The sequence below is a fragment of the Oncorhynchus masou genome, chromosome 4, assembly GCF_036934945.1.
Source record: "Oncorhynchus masou masou isolate Uvic2021 chromosome 4, UVic_Omas_1.1, whole genome shotgun sequence".
In the NCBI taxonomy this organism is placed as follows: Eukaryota; Metazoa; Chordata; class Actinopteri; order Salmoniformes; family Salmonidae; genus Oncorhynchus; species Oncorhynchus masou.
In genome coordinates this window covers 10,981,864-11,004,808 of record NC_088215.1, presented here as the reverse complement: position 1 = coordinate 11,004,808, position 22,945 = coordinate 10,981,864, and the positions used below count along the sequence as shown (strand labels likewise).

Below are 22,945 nucleotides of genomic sequence, written 5' to 3'. Positions count from 1 at the left end.
GGCACATGACAGCCCGCTTGGAGTTTGCCAAAAAGGCACCTAAAGGACTCTCAGACCATGGGAAAAAAAGACTCTGGTCTGATCCATCCAAGATTGAACTTTTTGGCCTGAATGCCAAGCGTCACATCTGGAGGAAACCTGGCACCATCCCTACTGTGAAGCATGGTGGTGGCAGAATCATGCTGTAAGGATGTTTTTCAGAGGCACAAACTGGGAGATGGGAGGGGAATTTATTGTAGAGTTTTACAAGATCTAGCCTGGGTACTAGCCTAAGAGATACGTTTTAGTTTTCACAGAGGTATTTAGGCTGTCTCCATGAAGAATGTAGAGTTTCACAGTAGTCTAGACTGATTTCAAAGGCTTATCTCGATGGAGAGTTGACGCCAAGGGCAAAAGATAAATGATACTGTTGCTATCTCCCAGTCCTACCAAATTAGAAGAAAAGAAAGACAAACAAAAGTTGAACGATAAGGTTCTCTTTGTTATCAAAACCAATGCTTTACAGCCTCAAACCCTCAGAGATGCTTGAAGAACCTAAGCACATCCTAACTTTACACTTCAGTTGAATATTCACTTAGTCTCCGATTGACATTTATGCATGACAAAGGGAAATTTGACTGAAGTAGAATTTACGATGTACCCCTTCATGAGCAGGTTCGAGGGAAAGATGAGCAGAGTAAAGTACAGAGAGATCCTTGATGAAAACCTGCTCCAGAGAGCTCAGGACCTCAGACTGGGGTGAAGGTTCACCTTCCAACAGGAGAACAGCCCTAAGAACACAGCCAAGACAACGCCGCAGTGGCTTCGGGACAAGTCTCTGAATGTCCTTGAGTGGCCCAGCCAGAGCCCGGATTTGAACCCGATCGAACATCTCTGGAGAGACCTGAAAATAGCTGGGCAGCGACGCTCCCCATTCAACCTGACAGAGCTTGAGAAGATCTGCAGAGAAGAATGGGAGAAACTACCCAAATACAGGTGTGCCAAGCTTTCAGCGTCATACCCAAGAAGACTCGAGGCTGTAATCGCTGCCAAAAATGCTTCAACAAAGTACTGAGTAAAGGGTCTGAATACTTATGTAAATGTGATATCAGTTTTTTAAATGTTTAATACATTTGCAAAAAGTCAAGAGGTCTGAATACTTTCCGAATGCTATGTAGGACTGTATATGACTGTGACACGCACATCCAGGACTTTATGGACACACGTTACAGAGTTTAGGATTTGAGGAGGGCCAGAGGCAGACTGAGACCAGAAATCGGCCCTAGCATTTCAAACACACTGGACAAATTTATTTTCGCTTGAGGCCCCTCATCATTATCCAGATAATGATCATTTTGTGCAAAAACCAAAGTTAGACAGGCACACTGGGCTAAAAACGGACCAGCCCATCTGACATTCGCCCCAAAATGCCAGATGGCCAGTCCGCCCCTGGGGAGGGCTGATCAGACTGTCCCAATATTCATACTTAGCATTAGCATGCATGGCCAATACATGACCATATACTAAGTAGCATGCAAGTGTGTATATTGGGACAGTCTGATCAGCCCTCCCGGCTAGGTACCCACCCTGCGTGCATGAAGGCATAGCTGAGGTATCTCCAGGCCTGAATCCGTAGCTGGGGGTGGTAGGGCAGTGGGCTCCTCAGGAAGTAGGGACTGGACACCTGCAACACCCAGCGGTCCAACTGCAGGCCATAGTACATGAACACTGCCACCTAGAGGACGGGTGAGGAATTTATTGTAGAGGAATATACGATCTAGCCTGGGTACGAGCCTAAGAGATACGTTTTAGTTTTCACAGAGATATTTAGGCTGTCTCCATGAATAATGTAGAGTTTCACAGTAGTCTAGACTGATTTCAAAGGCTTATCTCGGATGGAGAGTTGACGCCAAGGGCAAAAGATAAACGATACTGTTGTCTCCCAGTCCTACCACGTTAGAAGAAAAGAAAGACAAACAAAAGTTGAACGATAAGGTTCTCTTTGTTATCAAAACCAATGCTTTACAGCCTCAAACCCTCAGAGATGCTTGAAGAACCTAAGCACATCCTAACTTTACACTTCAGTTGAATATTCACTTAGTCTCCGATTGACATTCATGCATGACAAAGGGACATTTGACTGAGTAGAATTTAGGATTTATCCCTCCATGAGCGGAACCTTACCTCAGCGATGGTGATCGCCAGGATGAGCCAGGGTGGTGGGCAGCAGGTGTAGCTGTCGAAGTACCACTTCCTGTCGATCTCCCGGGGCAGGGTCTCATAGGCGATGTGCCTCACCAGCCTCTGGGACAGACCCAGACCCACCTCCTCCCCCAGGGCCCCGGCACCCTTCAACTGACGACCCCCCTGGAGGATGGCCCGCCGGAAGCTGTTGCTGCGCTTGTTGGACATCTAGCAGGGAGAGGGGAGGGGGGAGGGAGAGAGAGAGAAGTACGGAGAGATTTATGGAGAGGGAGGGATGAGAGAAGAAGAGAGAGAGAGAGATAGAGAGAGTGAGAGCGAGAGAGTGCAGATGTCAGTCAAAATACGTCATCAGCTACCCAATGTCCATCAGCAGGTCAGGGTTCAGGGACAGTCAGTCCATTCAGTGAGACTTTCATTGCAATAAGTGATTTTGATTTAGTTATCTTATGTGAGCGATAGAAATTTCATAGAAACATGGCCATAAAATAAGTGTTTATTTTCAATTCGCTGAAATTCCAACCTTACAGGTCTTGTAACTATTGCTGGCTTCCCTACAACACCTCAGTATGTCGTCATAGATCCCCTAAGTCGTGAGCCCCCCCCATCCTTCATCCCACTGTGACAGCAACCACGCTGCCATATCCTCCCACCTCGCCCCAGCAACAGAATGCCTCCTTTATCACCTAGCAACCGCTGAGCTCTTCTCCTCGTCCCAAGTACTGGCGGCAGCTGCCTGACAACGTTGCCCTTCTACCGAGATTAGCAATTGTCATAGTCCTCCTATGGAACATGGAATGTGGACAAGTCCCCCTCTCTCTCTCTCTCTCTCGCATTCTCTCATTCCTCTCCCTCTCATTCCCCTCTCTCTTGCTCTCTCTCATTCCCACATCTCTCTGTCTCTCCGATTCTAAAAGTAGTTGACAATCGCACCATTCTTCAATCTATAATGAGCATTCGAATTGAACAGATCTCCAATTATGTGAGTCTTGATTGCAGTCAAGAGACCATGTGGGATTCTTGATGACTGTAGGTTACCATGGCCACTCCCAGCCCAAAGCCAAACAGAGAATGGGATCAAACGGTACCAAACACACACATTATGCCCCACACACACACACACACACACACACAGACACACACACCTCTCTAGATTACCCCACATGGCCCAAATCCATAAAGACACAGTCTTCTTTCTTCCTGCAGTGCAGGGGTTATTCTTCTCCTCTTTTCTCTTCTTTTCAATCAAAAGAGAGAGAAAGGGAGTGACGTTCTATCTATTCACCCACAGCGAAGAAGAGAGCAGGGTAGAGAGAGATTGGTATTCATCCAACAAGGACTGTGGGACCAGGGACAATCTACTGCTGTACTGGGAGATGCTGTACTGGGAGATGCTGTCAGGGAGATGAGCGAGAGGGAGAGAGAGAGGAGAGGGGTAGGGAGAGAGACAGAAGGGGCAGGGAGATAAAGAGAGTTGAGATAGATAAGAGAGAGAGAAGGAAAAGTAGAAAGAGAAAAGAGAGAGCTAGGCAATACCTTCCAATCACGCTGACAGCTTTCTGGAATAGGCAGCTGAGCAAAGTAAAGTTGGACCTGCAAATAAACCCCAGCAAGCCTGTCTGTCTCCCACTTCTTCTCCTCCTCCTCTCTCTCTCTCTCTAACCTATCCTTCCCTCACCCTGCTTGGCCTCTGTTTCCAATGAATGTGAAAGCAATGGGGGGTGAGGAGCAGTTTTTGTGGGTAACAATAGCAGCCACGCCCCCTCTCCCCCCAACACACACACAACTTGAGTACATGCTCCTCATTCCTCTCTGTCCCACTTCCAGGTCCTCGCCCTGACCTTTGGCCTGTCACATGACCTGGACCGACCAATCAAAGATCCCCTTTCACAAGTTCCCACAGGCCCATTCTCAGCCCACTGTACAAGACAATGGACAGCTTTAAAGGAAGCGGAGAAGACAAAAGAGAGAATAGGAGAAAGGGAAAGTGAGAGGGGAGAGTTGGGGAACCTGCACAAACCCACTGACCACAACTTTACACATTTCCAAGCAACTGATTATTTCTCCAGATGACTTCACCGTCCGTGGTCAAGAGTTCACGTGAAACACAACAGGAGCTAGACGACGCGTGAAAGTGCAACTTTAAACCAAGCTGTGTTGTCTTGTCTAATAGTGTGGAATGTCCATGGAGACCTGGGTGAGTAGAAGGATGATGGTGGTCATAAGACCACTTCCTCTCCACTGTACGTCTCAACATGACCAATCGGTGCGGCAGGGTAGCCTAGTGGTTAGAGCGTTGGACTAGTAACTGGAAGGTTGCAAGTTCAAATCCCCGAGCTGACAAGGTACAAATCTGTCGTTCTGCCCTTGAACAGGCAGTTAACCCACTGTTCCTAGGCCGTCATTGAAAATAAGAATTTGTTCTTAACTGACCTGCCTAGTTAAATAAAGGTAAAATAAAAATCGGTGTACAGTATAATCAATGTTATGCTTATACAAATCACTATTATCAGTTTCTATGGTAACAGGAAGTGACTCGGGACTCTCACCAGATTGACAAAGTCCTGGTAGCAGATCTTTCCGTCCGCGTTGCCGTCAGCGAGGGCCAATAGAACCTCCAGCTTGTGAGGGTCCAGCTCCGAGCCGTGGTCCGCCAGCAGGTCTCTGAACCGCTCTGTACTGATGAAGCCTGAACTCTCTGAGTCGAACTGGAGCACACAGGGAGAGGCGTATGGTTAGAAGCTCCGTAGATAAACACAGAGACAAGGACATAGACACATGCAGGCAGATTGACACGCAAACGCACACACACGAGACTTGACAGATGTAGTCAAACAAAAAGCACATTTACAAAGACACAATGCACATACACACAAGCCTTATCGCATAGAGACACACAAAGGCTGTTATCTCAAGTGAATTCTAAATTAAGTCAGTATATAATCTCACAGTACAGCCTTGTACTGAACATTCAACACTGACAACAACAAAAAAACAAGCCAAAAAGATATAAAATAACATTTTATTCGTAGTTTGAGCTACTTTGTAAAGAATTTAAATGAGCCTGAAAAGCTCATCTAACCAACGGCCATTTTGTTCCGTTTATTATTTTCATGAATCACATTCAGTAGCTGAGGAAAGAGCCAATATCCACACTTTAAAAGAAGTTAGCTAGCGTTGTGCGTTTCATTTTAATGTCAAGTGTACTGAAACGTTTCGATGCACTTGAAATAAAGTCTGACTATTTGACCAATTACATCCTGGTCGTCTAAATCATGGCCTTTCTCCTACTACCCACGAAGCACTTCCAAGGGTCACAAGTCCTTGGCTCCACCCACACGACAGTCTCTCACATTCAGCAGAAGCAAGTGCCAGACATCCCACACAAGGAATTCTTCACTCTCACTCCTCAGTGCTTTCTCTCTCACTGGAGTCAAGACTCCATCATCTCCTTCAAATAGGCATTCTCTTTTTCTCACGCCAAATGTTCTATGAGCAAACGTTCTTACGCGTGACCTCAGTCCTCTCTGCTATGAGTGACAGCGATTCCAACGGAACGTAAACCGAATTGAATGGAGCCACTTTAGACTCGTCTGTTCAACGGACTGTAAAATGGCCTAGGCCTCTTTCTATTCCTGGATGTGCTTGTGTTTGATTTGAATGTCAGGTTGTTTGTGAATAGGGTCAGAATACAGCTGTCACGCATATAGTGTGTGTGTGTGTGTGTGTGAGACAGACAGACTAAATGAGCAGTGAATCTAATTCCATCGCCCTGAGCAAAGCCTCAGTTTGTTTGCCTTCTCCATGTGCCACGTTTGGCAGGCAGCACAACGGAAGACAGGCAGAGGCCATAGAAATAACATCACAGGCCATTGACTTGAATGGGGATTCTCCTTCTACTTATTAGACAACCCAGTACATCACTGGGGCCGAGCTCCCTGCCATCCAGGACCTCTATAGTAGGCGGTGTCAGAGGAAGGCTCAACAAATTGCCAGAGACTCCAGCCACCCGAGTCATAAACTGTTCCCTCTGCTACCGTCCGGCAAACGGTACCAGAACATCGGCTCTTGGACCAAGAGACATCTTTTACCCCCAAGGCATTAGACTGATAAATAGTCAATTAATGGTACCTGAACTATCTGCACTGACCCTACGCACACTCACTAGACTTTATATACACACCATATACCCACTCACTAGACTTTATATACACACCATATACACACTCAGACTTTATATACACACCATATACACACTCACTAGACTTTATATACACACCATATACCCACTCACTAGACTTTATATACACACCATATACCCACTCACTAGACTTTATATACACACACTCACTAGACTTTATATACACACCATATACACACTCACTAGACTTTATATACACACCATATACCCACTCACTAGACTTTATATACACACCATATACCCACTCACTAGACTTTATATACACACACTCACTAGACTTTATATACACACCATATACACTCACTAGACTTTATATACACACCATATACCCACTCACTAGACTTTATATACACACCATATACCCACTCACTAGACTTTATACACACACCATATACCCACTCACTAGACTTTATATACACACACTCACTAGACTTTATATACACACCATATACACACACTCACTAGACTTTATATACACACCATATACACACACTCACTAGACTTTATATACACACCATATACACACACTCACTAGACTTTATATACACACCATATACCCACTCACTAGACTTTATTTACACACCATATACACACTCACTAGACTTTATTTACACACCATATACACACTCACTAGACTTTATATACACACCATATACACACACACTAGACTTTATATACACACCATATACACACTCACTAGACTTTATATACACACCATATACCCACTCACTAGACTTTATATACACACCATATACACACACTCACTAGACTTTATATACACACCATATACACACACTCACTAGACTTTATATACACACTCACTAGCTTTATATACACACTCACTAGACTTTATATACACACCATATACACACACACTCACACTACAATGTCACTCCCGCACAAATCCCTCACACATTCAAACAACATACGCACACACACATCCATATTGACACAATACAAACATACACGCTGTACATACACAAGCACACACTTTTACACTCATCATTTGCTGCTGCCACTCTGTTCTTTGTTTTACTCTTATTATTATCTATCCTGATGCCTAGTCACTTTACCCTGCCTTCATGTACATATCTACCTCAAATACCTTATTATTATCTATCCTGATGCCTAATCACTTTACCCTGCCTTCATGTACATATCTACCTCAAATACCTTATTATTATCTATCCTGATGCCTAATCACTTTACCCTGCCTTCATGTACATATCTACCTCAAATACCTTATTATTATCTATCCTGATGCCTAATCACTTTACCCTGCCTTCATGTACATATCTACCTCAAATACCTTATTATTATCTATCCTGATGCCTAGTCACTTTACCCTGCCTTCATGTACACATCTACCTCAAATACCTTATTATTATCTATCCTGATGCCTAGTCACTTTACCCTGCCTTCATGTATATATCTACCTCAACTACCTTATTATTATCTATCCTGATGCCTAGTCACTTTACCCTGTCTTCATGTACACATCTACCTCAAATACCTCGTACCTCTGCACATTGATCTGGTACTGGTACTCCCTGTATATAGCTACATTCCTGTGTACTTCATTTTATTTGACAATTACATATCTAAACTCTGCATCGTTGGGAAAGGTTTCGTAAGCAAGCAATTCACTGTACACCAGTTGTACTCGGGGGGGGGGGGGCATGTGATACATACAAAGGGATTTGATTTGATCATATTCCTATGGCAATAGAATGACAGGTGGGGGTAAAGGGATGTCCCATTCTTCTCTCCAGTAAAACAACAGCGATGACAGTTGACTCTCAGAGTCCTTTTTTAATGGTGATCCCAAAAGTCACCGCTTAAAAGATGCGGCAATGCGTTTGGAGCATTTTGGTGAAATGATCATTGATAACTATAAACGACTGCGTCGGTGCTAAATAAACACGTTGAAATCAGCCACGTTGACTCGATCTTGATCAAATATCCTTATACTGGGAAAACAAGGTCAGGCATCAGGATTAGGTGATACAACCTCAACCTCCAAGTTTCTCTCTCTCACACACACACACACACCTCCCTGAGAGGGAAAGTGAACCAAACTGACCTTCTCCTGCAGGATGTCTTCCAATTTCTGCAGGGGACATCTTGTCATGTCTCTGGTTTGTGTAATCCCAGAACCCAGAACCATATCTCACGTGTGTTTGCCAGTTAATAGTGTCACAAGAGACTACGGTCTGTGTGTCTAGTCCAGTCCCACTGCTCTCTGTCTGTATCTACCAGACTGTCTGGTCCAGAATGGGAGCTTGTTTACCCCTCTGACGGATTACAGTCCCATACTGAACCCCCACCCCCTAAACCCCCTGTTCTCACCCCCTACAATACAACCCAGCCCCATTTTAGCCTACTTTCAGACCCCAGACCCCCACCTCTCTTAGACACACACTCCTACAACTCTCTCTCAAACTGATACTAATACACACACCATCTCACACATGCCTACACACTGTCACTAAGACCCACACATACACATTCCCACACACCAGCTCCACATCCAGCCCTTCATACTCCAGTTCACACTCTGCAGTCAACAGGCTCACTGGCATGAAGGGACGAGTGTGATGTGGGGAACCCCTCCTTAACAATGAGGGCCTAACGGAAATTTCATGCATGGTTTACCCAATCCCTTTCCCCCAAGAAGACCCTGTTTCCCCTCGTCCTTCTGAGGGCTTCACATAAGACATAGGAAAGACACATTAGAATACGGGAACAGCACTGATGATGACATAGACACATTAGAATACGGGAACAGCACTGATGATGACATAGACACATTAGAATACGGGAACAGCACTGAAGATGACAGACACATTAGAATATGGGAACAGCACTGATGATGACAGACACATTAGAATATGGGAACAGAACTGATGATGACAGACACATTAGAATACGGGAACAGAACTGATGTTGACAGACACATTAGAATACGGGAACAGCACTGATGATGACAGACACATTAGAATACGGGAACAGAACTGATGATGACAGACACATTAGAATATGGGAACAGAACTGATGATGACAGACACATTAGAATACGGGAACAGCACTGATGATGACAGACACATTAGAATACGGGAACAGCACTGATGATGACAGACACATTAGAATACGGGAACAGCACTGATGATGACAGATACATTAGAATACGGGAACAGCACTGATGATGACAGATACATTAGAATACGGGAACAGCACTGATGACGACAGATACATTAGAATACGGGAACAGCACTGATGATGACAGATACATTAGAATACGGGAACAGAACTGATGATGACAGACACATTAGAATACGGGAACAGCACTGATGACGACAGACAGATTAGAATACAGGAACAGCACTGATGATGACAGATACATTAGAATACGGGAACAGAACTGATGATGACAGACATATTAGAATACGGGAACAGCACTGATGACGACAGACAGATTAGAATACGGGAACAGCACTGATGACGACAGACAGATTAGAATACAGGAACAGCACTGATGATGACAGATACATTAGAATACGGGAACAGCACTGATGATGACAGACACATTAGAATACGGGAACAGCACTGATGATGACAGATACATTAGAATACGGGAACAGCACTGATGATGACAGACAGATTAGAATACGGGAACAGCACTGATGATGAAATAGACGCTAAAACGTGTGTTCTTTTTTGTTTAGCACTTCTTGCACTTTGCGCTGGTACATACGGAATTACACCCAGGCTCCTTGGGTTTTCATCTTTACGGTTTGAGTGTGAGTACCTGCTCAACTCTATCACCGTGGCATACACACACAGGGACATATTATGTTGTGCTGTCCATATTCAAATGTCAATCTCCACACAAAATGTAATATAAGCTAAACCAGGACTTGCTACTGATTCCTCCTGACCATGGGGGTTGTTTTGGGCATAATAAAGGGGTTTGGGGTGTGAGACAAACCCAACAGATTGTTTCCCCCGACCAATGATAGTATTATGCAGACAAAGGCCTTTATTTGATACATACACACGCACGAGGGAACACATCCAGTAATCCTGCCAGTTGGGCTACTCCATAGCCTAGCTTCAAGGGCTGAGGAGAGGAGAGGAAAGTAGAGGAGATGAGAGGAGACGGCAGAAGAGGAGGGGGGGGAAGGGAAGGCAAGAGAGGAGAGAAGAGAAGATTGGGGACAACACTAGGCTGGGCCTTCAGACTCATTTTCAGAATGCTGCATATTAAGAAGCTTGAGGCAGCAGCCATGGAGAGTTTAGGGAGTCCACCAAGCCTAACAGCCCACAGGAACTGTCTGAAATATCATTGGTTCAAGTCTGATTTGGAGCAACATTTTTCCCTCTGTATGAGCCGACCACAAGGTCTTTCCCCCAACTTATTTAGATCTAACATCTTTCTAATATTAATCAAAACAGATAAATCCATCCAGCACGTGGGAAATGTGATTCTGTTAGCCCTCCAGCCACCTTAATAAACAGTAGATTGTTCAAGCAGCTACAGACACGGAGTGATTGTAAACCAGTCAACCCTGATATAACAACCACATCCCTTATCCCCAACCTCACCCCGAGGAAGCTGCTCCACTCATCTAGTGACCTCTGACCTGAACTAACATGGGTCACTGTCCAACAGGCCCCCTGCCCTGCGCTGAGACAAACCCGTGAGGCATTTTCTGGAACAGTGACCACCACCTCAAAGGAGAGCGGTTAACTGGAGTGTAGGATAATGTTGGGTAATGATGTAGGATAATGACGTTCAATAGGAAAAGACAACTGACAACTCAGTTTTGTGCTCCTGGTTGCTCTCAAATTGGTATTTAGGCAAAAACAAAACATCTTAAATGTCTGGTGTCTCCCTGAAGCACGACACCTGTGGGTGGATGTCCTACTCAAATGGTTCAAATTCATAACGTCCTGAACCATGGAAAAACTACCATGGACCAAAATCTATATTGCGATAAATTGGCTGAATTGACGCGATAACGTTGAGTAGAACGATAAGTTTATAACAATGTGCACCACAGTTTATTTGACTATCCTTTAAACTACTGCTACTGGCTTGATGACTGTAGCCATCAATTGTCCCATAAACAAATCACCCATAATAGCAAACTATCTTATCATAATCATAACTTATCGTAATGATCTGTATGTTCGGTAATTCCCGGTTTATCGTCCCCGATCTATGTCCATCACAAAAACACCGGAATAAGTTCACAATTCTACATAGTCTATTCAGGGAAGTTGAATAACGACAGTAGTACTTTATAGTTTCACCTACAACGATGTTATCAACAACAAATAGAGACGTCTCATTCCCATTCCTTTTACCACATACAGGTTGCTGTGGTAACATGCATGACTTGGCCGATCGGCACAGCAACATGCGTGATAACATGCGTGACCTGACCAACCGACCGTGCAATAACACGCATTACCCTGAGAGCAGGGGTTCACAATTCACAGAACTGCGGTGTTACGGCACTAAATGTCCTGCCATAGAGATGCCAAAAGTCTGCTGAGGAGCTGAGGGAGGCCATTAGTGAATCTATGTTCCCTTTGGGGGCTTCCTGTACTCTGATGGGTGAGAACCTTTAACCGGTGATTAGGCCAGCTGTTAGCTCAACAACCGGCAAAGTCTAAATGTCTTCTCTATCCAGCTTTACAAAAGCTGAAGAAGCATATGATCTACGTTCTATTCTCGAGGAGGGTTCTACCCTATCCTATGGGCTTCAACTTAATGACACCGTCTACAGTAGCTACATGAAACGACAAGAGATCGGAATGCTTTATGTGACTCTCGATCGGCCTCCCCAGCTCTATCACTCAAGGCATGCAATTATTATACTGCCGTAGGATACCACCCAACACCTACACAGTAAGGTCATACAGAATTACAAACGCATGAACTTATAGGGAATATATTTATCTGTAGGCCCTTAGTCTCCATAATGGTACCCTATTCCTTATGTAGTGCACTACATTTGACAGGAGCCCTATAGGTCGTGGTCAAAAGTCAGGGGCGGATTGGCCATCTGGGGCCTCAAGGGAACAAAATGGGCCGGTTTGTTGCCAGGGACAATTTATGCATCCCAGTCCACCCCTGTCAAAAGTAGTGCACTATATAGGGAATATGGTGCCGTTTGAGACACAGCCTAGAAGTGTCAGCTGCAGTGGGCCATTAATACACATGTTCATTATGCCATAGATCAACAGTGAGCTACTCATCATGATAGATGAAGAACTGGTGAGGGGCAGGCAGCTGAATATGCTGCAGGGTCATGGGACTGGGAGCCACACACACACGAACAAACGAGTTCACACACACACACACACACACACACACACACACACACACACACACACACACACACACACACACACACACACACACACACACACACACACACACACACACACACACACACACACACACACACACACAAACAAATGAGTTCACACACACACACACACACAAACAAACGAGTTCATGCACAAACACAAACAAACGAGTTCACACACACACAAACAAACGAGTTCACACACACACACACAAACGAGTTCACACAAACGAGTTCACGCAAACACACAAACGAGTTCACACACACACACACACACAAACAAACAAGTTCACACACACACACACACACACACACACGAGTTCACACACACAAGCAAACGAGTTCACGCACAAACACACAAATGAGTTCACACACACACACAAACACAAACAAACGAGTTCACACACACACACAAACGAGTTCACGCAAACACACAAACGAGTTCACGCAAACGAGTTGACGCAAACACACAAACGAGTTCAAGCACACACAAACGAGTTCACGCACACACACAAACGAGTTCACGCACACACACAAACGAGTTCACGCACACACACAAACGAGTTCACGCACACACACAAACGAGTTCACGCACACACACGAGTTCACGCACAGACACGAGTTCACGCACACACACACACACACAAGTTCACGCACACACACAAGTTCACACACAAACACACACACACACAAGTTCACGCACACACACGAGTTCACGCGCACACACGAGTTCATGCGCACACACACACACACACACACACGAGTTCACGCATACACACACAAACGAGTTCACGCACACACACACACACGAGTTCATGCACACACACGAGTTCATGCACGCACACGAGTTCATGCACGCACACGAGTTCATGCACGCACACGAGTTCATGCACACACACGAGTTCACGTACACACACACACACACACACACACACACACACACACACGAGTTCACGCACACACACACAAACACAAACAAACGAGTTCACACACACACACAAACAAACGAGTTCACACACACACACAAACGAGTTCACGCACAAACACACACACACACACGAGTTCACGCACACACACACACACACACGAGTTCACGCACACGCGCACACACACACACACACGAGTTCACGCACACACACGCACACACACGAGTTCACGCGCACACACACACGAGTTCACGCGCACACACACACACACACACGAGTTCACGCGCACACACACACACACACACACACACAAGAGTTCACGCACACACAAGAGTTCACGCACACACAAGAGTTCACGCACACACAAGAGTTCACGCACACACACACACACGAGTTCACGCAAACACACACACACACGAGTTCACGCACACACACACACACACACAAGTTCACGCACACACACGAGTTCATGCACACACACGAGTTCATGCACACACACGAGTTCATGCACACACACACACACACACACACAAAAGTTCACGCACACACACACACGCACACACACACAAGTTCACGCACACACACACACACACAAGTTCACGCACACACACACACACACGAGTTCACGCACACACACACACACGAGTTCACGCACACACACACACACGAGTTCACGCACACACACACACAAACACACACGAGTTCACACACACACACACAAGAGTTCACGCACACACACAAGAGTTCACGCACACACACACAAACAAACGAGTTCACGCACACACAGAGTTCATGCACACACACACACACACACACACGAGTTCACACACACACACACAAGTTCACGCACACACACAAGTTCACGCACACAGGAGTTCACGCACACAGGAGTTCTTGGCCATGTTCTGTTATAATCTCTACCCGGCACAGCCAGAAGAGGACTGGCCACCCCACATAGCCTGGTTCCTCTCTAGGTTTCTTCCTAGGTTTTGGCTTTTCTAGGGAGTTTTTCCTAGCCACCGTGCTTCTACACCTGCATTGATTGCTGTTTGGGGTTTTAGGCTGGGTTTCTGTACAGCACTTTGAGATATCAGCTGATGTACGAAGGGCTATATAAATAAATTTGATTTGATTTGATTTGAGTTCACGCACACAGGAGTTCACGCACACACGAGTTCACGCACACACGAGTTCACGCACACACGAGTTCACGCACACACGAGTTCACGCACACACGAGTTCACACACACAAGAGTTCACACACACAAGAGTTCACACACACACACACAAGAGTTCACACACACACACACACACACACACACACACACACACACACACACACACACACACACACACACACACACACACACACACGAGTTCACACACACACACACACACACACACACACACGAGTTCACGCACACAGACACACGAGTTCAAGCACACAGACACACACGAGTTCACGCACACACACAAGAGTTCACGCACACACACAAGAGTTCACGCACACACACACACAAATGAGTTCATGCACACACACACACACACGAGTTCGCACACACACGAGTTCGCACACACACACAAGTTCACACACACACGAGTTCGCACACACACGAGTTCGCACACACACACAAGTTCACGCACACACGAGTTCACGCACACACGAGTTCACGCACACACGAGTTCACGCACACACGAGTTCACGCACACACGAGTTCACGCACACACGAGTTCACGCACACGAGTTCACGCACACACGAGTTCACACACACACACACACGAGTTCACACACACACACACACACACACACGAGTTCACACACACACACACGAGTTCACACACACACACGAGTTCACACACGAGTTCACACACACGAGTTCACACACACGAGTTCACACACACAAGTTCACGCACACACAAACGAGTTCACGCACACACACACACGAGTTAACGCACACACACACACGAGTTCACGCACACACACACACACACACACACACAAGTTCACGCACACACACAAGAGTTTGCGCACACACACACACACACACATGAATTCATGCACACACACGAGTTCACGCACACACACACACACACAAGTTCACGCACACACACAAGAGTTTGCGCACACACACACACACACACATGAATTCATGCACACACACGAGTTCATGCACACACACACACACACACACGAGTTCACGCACACACACACACACACACACACACACACGAGTTCACGCACACACACACACACACACGAGTTCACGCACACACACACGAGTTCACGCACACACACACACGCAAGTTCACGCACACACACGAGTTCATGCACACACACACACACACGAGTTCACGCACGCACACACACACACACACACACACACACACACGAGTTCACGCACACACACACAAACAAACGAGTTCACACACACACAAACACAAACAAACGAGTTCACACACACACACAAACAAACGAGTCCACAAACACACACACACACAAACAAACGAGTTTACAAACACACACAAACACAAACAAACGAGTTCACACACAAACACACACAAACGAGTTCACACACACACATAAACGAGTTCACGCACACACACACACACACACACGAGTTCACGCACACGCACACACACACACACACACACACACGAGTTCACGCACACGCACACACACACACACGAGTTCACGCACACGCACACACACACACACGAGTTCACGCACACACACACACGAGTTCACGCACACACACACACACGCGTTCACACACACACACACACGAGTTCAAGCACACACACACACACACACACGAGTTCACGCACACACACAAACAAACGAGTTCACACACACACACAAACGAGTTCACACACACACACACAAACGAGTTCACACACACACACAAACGAGTTCACACACACACACAAACGAGTTCACACACACACAAACAAGTTCACACACACACAAACAAGTTCACACACACACACACAAAGGTAGAGTGCTCCCTTGACATGATCCAATTTGCTGGTCTAATTAAAAGCTACTAGACTGGTGGGGGAGAAGCTTGTTTCTCTCTCTGCTAATTACAGAGCAACACTTGGAAGGACAGGAGTGTCTCCGGGCTGTTATTCTCTCTCTCTCACACACACACACACACACACACACCCATGCATGCATTCACACACACACACACACACACACACACACACACACACACACACACACACACACACACACACCCATGCATGCATTCACACACACACACCCACACGCACACACACATGCATTCACACGCACTCACACACACACACGCATGCAGTCACACACACACGCATTCACACACACACGCATTCACACACACACATTCACTCACACGCACTCACACACACACGCACTCACACACACACGCACTCACATACACACGCACTCACACACACACATGCATTCACACACATTCACGCACACACACACACACACACGTATTCACACATGCTCACACACACACACGTATTCACACATGCATTCACACACACCACACACATTCACACACACACACACATTCACACACACATTCACACACACACTCTCATTCACACACACACACGCATTCACACACACGCATTCACACGCACACACACACACACACACACACACACACACACACACACACACACACACACACACACACACACACACACACACACCATCTCTCCTGGTAAGGGATGTGATTGTAATGATCGCTTTCTCCAGTCATGGAGACTGATAGGATCTGACTCCCTGAGGGAGATGGAGAGGAGTGTGTAGGTTCCAACAGCACTATTCACTTGGCTACATTTACTATTAGATCACTCACGGAGACACACACACACGGAGTGAGTGATTTAAGTGAGCGGCAGATGTACACTGAACAAAAATATAAATGCAACATGAAGTGTTGGTCCCATGTTTTATGAGCTGAAATTAAAGATCCCAGAAATGCTCCTTACGTAGGAAAAAGCTTCTCTCAAATTTCGTGAACAAATTTGTTTACATCGCTGTTAGTGAGCATTTCTCCTTCATCAAGATAATCCATCCACCTGACAGGTGTGGCATATCAAGAAGCTGATTAAACAGAATGATCATTACACAGGTGCACCTTGTGCTGGGGACAATAACAGGCCATTCTAAAATATGCCGTTTTGAAATACAACACAATGCCACAAATGTCTCAAGTTGAGGGAGAGTGCAATTGGCATGCTGACCGCAGGAATATCCACCAGAGCAGTCGCCAGAGAATGTATTGTTAATATCTCTACCATAAGCCTCCTCCAACGATGCTTTAGAGTATGTCCAACCGGCCTCACAACCGCAGACCACAGTAAATGTACTGATTTCCTTATATGAACTTGTAACTCACAAAAATCTTTGAAATTGTTGCACGTTGCGCTTATATTTTTGTTTGGTATATAGTTCTCTTAGGCCCATACACCACTGTTAGGGGTTTGACTCTGTAGGTTGGGGTGTTAAAGGGGTCAGCTGACAGCTGGGAAATGGGACGATCCTGTGACTCAAAGGTTTTCGGGAAAGATGAAAAGGGATGGTGTGAGGCAGGGGGTAGGGTGGTCCATGACTAAAGAGGGGGGTGGGGAGGGGGCTTCAAGCCCCATATTCTACGTCTCTTCACACATGCACGCACACGCCCACAAACATACACACTCAGACACACACACTGTGGCTCTACTGCCATTCGAATGCTAATTCAGGGTTTCTAAGTGTGACCTTGACACCAGCAAGGGGCCCTTCCTGTGTGATATCTGCCTAATCCGAGTCTCTCTCTCTCTCTCACAGACACAGACACACACACACACAGACACACACACACACACACACACACACACACACAAACATTGCAATCTACAGCTGAGGCAACACTAACACTAGATTTCATCACTACTCCCATTGGCTGGCTGTACAACACCACGAGTTAATCTGTACCTCCAAAGACCAGTGAGAAATCTGGCGCTTACTCTCTCCTCGTTGTCGTTGAGGAGACTAGTTCAGCTCGAGTGCAGACAGCAGCTTGCAAGTGGGCTGGGAAGGGGACAAAGGGGGCGTGGCTAGGACCTGACAGCCAGGGTTGAAGGGTCATGGCTGTGACTGGCAACTGGGTCCAGAGAGTCACCCCAGACAGTCCTACAGACAAGATTGGGTGACACCAAAAAAAATGGAAGGTCGTCTTGCTGTCAATGGGAACATGTGTGTCAATGTGTCCCATCTTGCACTAATATCTGACTCTAATCCCTCCACCGTAGGTGTGATCCAAACCATAAGACCACGTAAAGATGTCTCATCCAAACCACAAGACCACGTAAAGATGTCTCATCCAAACCACAAGACCACGTAAAGATGTCTCATCCAAACCACAAGACCACGTAAAGATGTCTCATCCAAACCACAAGACCACGTAAAGATGTCTCATCCAAACCACAAGACCACGTAAAGATGTCTCATCCAAACCACAAGACCACGTAAAGATGTCTCATCCAAACCATAAGACAACAGAAAGAAAATGTTTTCTTCAGTCAGACTGGGTGGTATGAATGGAACGTAGAGGCTATTATGGTCTGTGGAAAGCTGGGCAGTTTGTAAGAACTTGACTCTGTGTTCACCAGACCAGATCTGACAAACTTCACACTCCAAGTTAAGTCGACGTAGCAAAAGGTTGTGTTTTGACAGCTGCTGGCTGTCTCAGACACTGATGGGGTACAAGAACGTGTGTCAGGCACGATTTCGACATAGGGAGTCAATTCTGCAGAACAGAACAGTGCTTTTCATATCTCAAGGAGAGGAGCTTTCCAAGCACCATACAATAGGAAATGAGGGGAGTGTTGTTTTTTTCAGTGTGTGTGTGTGTGTGTGTGTGTGTGTGTGTGTGTGTGTGTGTGTGTGTGTGTGTGTGTGTGTGTGTGTGTGTGTGTGTGTGCACGCATGCTATTTGTTGTAATGCACCAACTTTCAAAGTTGCACAGTTCAAAGCTAAAAGCTCCATTCAAGCTCATTTGCGGGATAGATTCACATCGATTCACTGTTGGTATCAACAAATGGAGCTTGGCAGAAGCAATATATCAGTCTAATAATTTGGTCCAATCCGCGCCAATGTATTAACATCTCATCCAATCAGTGCCAATCAGTGCTAACATTAGTATTTTAATCAATAAGCGCCGATATGTTATTACTTCATCCAATCAGAAGGCAGTATATTTGTCTTGCATCCAATCAGCACCAATATATCAGTATTACCATCAGCGCAGCTGCTGATGATTGAGTAGCAGAATGAGGTGGATCTAGGAGAAGGATATCGTCTCCAGACTGTCAATTACCCAGACATCATCTCTCCCGTCGCCAAACGTCTCGGCGGAAAGGTCAGAGTCTGGCTCAAATGGAGCCCTGTTAGCCATGCGTGTCACGACCAGGCTCGCGAACTTCCTACCCCACGGTGACTTGAGCGATGACTAAATGGTTCGACAGGACACTAATAGCCTTTCAAATGCCATGCCAATGTCCGATAACGCAAGTCCACACTCACGAAGAGACTGTGGTAATCCATAGAGGACAGGAGGGAAGGTCTGTCTGTGTGTCTGTGAGGAGGTTCACTCGTTAAAAGAAGGGAGGGAGAGTGAGAAGAGGTAAAAATAGATGAGGTGATAAATGACTGTGTCTCGATGTGAGTCGTATTATCCTCCTGTGTACAACGCTGTATCCACCTTAGTGAGCTAGTTAAGATGAGGCCTGAGCCCACAGATCCCTGATGACAGGTCAGAGAGTTTACGGCGGCACGCTGACATCTACAATGACTAAAGTAAGAACTTAGTTTTTTGAGGTAAGTATATGCTTTTCCTTTAGGGAAGGAGAATGTTCTTTCATAAAAGAGATGTAGACAATATGCAACTATTTCAGTCCAAGTATAAAGCAACGTGTGGAAACCACAGCAATGCTACTTAAGACTTTCTCATACTGCAGATGGGAGGTTAAACAAAGCAATGCTACTTAAGACTTTCTCATACTGCAGATGGGAGGTTAAACAAAGCAATGCTACTTAAGACTTTCTCATACTGCAGATGGGAGGTTAAACAAAGCAATGCTACTTAAGACTTTCTCATACTGCAGATGGGAGGTTAAACAAAGATATGGGAAAGACAAGAGTCCATTCTCTCACCCGGACAGCATGAAAAACCCACCATCCAAACATCCCATCCACCAACCCTTTCCAAGATCCCCACCTAGCCCCCACCCACCCCCTCCATTCTAAAACACCTCATGATTTCTACTAAGGGTGTACACTCTTGGAAAAAAGGTGTTATCTAGAACCTTAAAAAGGTTGTTCGGTTGTCCCCATAACAGAGCCTTTTAAACAGACCTTTTGGTTCCAGGTAGAACTCTTTTGGGTTCCATGTAAAAAAAAAAAAAAAACTTTCCACAGAGGGTTCTACCTGGAACCAAAAAGGGTCCTCACATGAGGACAGCTGAAGAACCCTCTTGGAACCCTTTTTTCTAAGAGTGTAGCCTACATATTTAACGAGTGGTTACTCTCCTCCTGTACCTTTTCTCTTCCACATCAAAGGAAAGTGGTTTTGGGTCAACTCTCCTTCTGCCATAATCATCTCTTCACACAATGAGCGGGAAAATAACAAAGTTAAAGTGCCCACCCTTCAGCACTTTTCTGTCTTTGACTGGGGTTCTGGGGTACAATGGAATAATTGTCAAGAGAAAAAAGGAAAAAGAGAGCGAGAGCGAGAGGAAAGGACAGTGTGTGTGGGAGAAAAGGATTTTCTGTCTAATGAACATGGGTTAATTTAATGGAAGAGGACTGTGTCTAGGACCTGTCGTGTAGGAAACGTCAGGTCAAACTGTGTTAGCACACCAGGTGGAAGAAAACGGAGTAAAACATGGAGGAACCACATGGGGTTGTTTTGCTACGATGTGCTTTAATGAACACGACCTAGGAGAAGGATACAGTGTCTGACAGTATAGTCCACCAATCTCCTTCCCCCTTCAGTATTCTATCCATTCCTACCGGCCCCTGATGAAAGGAGGAGAGACAGACAGACAGACAGACAGACAGTCCCCTGCTACAAACACACAGCATCATGAGCTTCTTTATTGCCTGGCTGGATGGGAAGTGAATAGAGATAGATTAGCCTGGCCTGGTGATTGCTTTCTCTCTCCAGGTGAACTCGTTCACTCTCCTCCCTCTTTCATCTGAATCTCTTTAAAAGCACAAAAAAAGGCTGATAGGATTCATAACTCTGCATACAGTCCAATTTACTGGCTGAAATGGTTTTTCAGACCATGAACCTGTGATCTTTCTCTTTCCTCTCAGAGCTGTACAAGGGTAGTACATCGGTTGATTAGCTTGGTCCTCGATCTGTTTGTGTCGTTATGCCTAATGACCATATATTAGTTGGCAAGACCGCAGAAACAGATCTTGGATCAGACTAGAGGTTTTTGGGTAGTCCTGTTTTGGGTTATGCTGCTAGCGGAGGGGGTGAGTGACGTGCCTTTCTGTCTGGGGTAATGGATGCTGGCTGGGTGTGTGTCACCTCGCCCAGTTGGTCTTTTATCAGTGGTCTGTCTGTGTGTGTGTGTGTGTGTGTGTGTGTGTGTGTGTGTGTGAGTGTGTGTGTCGGACTGACAGCATTTTAGGGTCTCTCATTCATCAGATCACTCTCATCAGGCTCCAGGCTTGCCGCCACAAATTAGCACAGCCTGTCGCACCCCGCCACCCGAAGTGTGTAACCTAGCAACACTGCCATGTTACTTGAACATGTGATAACTTCACCCTGAGGGACAGATCACAGCCAGGTACAGGTCCCTCCCTGTGGAGAGAGGTTAAGAATGTCAGAGTCTCTGGTATTACACTACTCTCTGGCTGTTACGTAGCCTAGCGGTTAAGAGCGTTGGGCCAGTAACCGAAAGGTCGCTGATTCGAACCCCCAAGTAAACTAGGTGGGGGAAAATGCCGATGTGCCCTTGAACAAGGCACTTAACCCTAATTGCTCCTGTACGTCGCTCTGGATGAGAGCATCTGCTTAATGAATAACATTAAAATGTCAAATGTAATGTCCCTGAAACACTCCCACATCTTGATTGGTCTTCCTCTAACCCTGAACCACACTCATATCACACCTATAGCTGAACAAGTCATGCCCTCTGATCCAATCACATCATCGCCAGGCTGTAATCATCCAGTGTCGCTGGGTCGTCAACCGACACAAGC

At 45.8% G+C, this 22,945-nt stretch overlaps 1 protein-coding gene across 2 annotated transcripts in view; it reads right to left on the bottom strand.

Moving 5' to 3' along the window:
• Window positions 1–22,945, bottom strand: part of rhbdl3 (rhomboid, veinlet-like 3 (Drosophila)) — a 55,109-nt gene that overhangs the window by 12,373 nt on the left and 19,791 nt on the right. For both annotated transcript variants that reach the window (XM_064950725.1, XM_064950736.1), the window contains 3 exons: window positions 4,731–4,889; window positions 2,164–2,391; window positions 1,566–1,714 (listed from right to left, as the gene is read on the bottom strand). In XM_064950725.1, coding sequence (XP_064806797.1) covers window positions 1,566–1,714; window positions 2,164–2,391; window positions 4,731–4,889 — 536 coding nt within the window. The remainder of the gene's footprint in view (window positions 1–1,565; window positions 1,715–2,163; window positions 2,392–4,730; window positions 4,890–22,945) is intronic.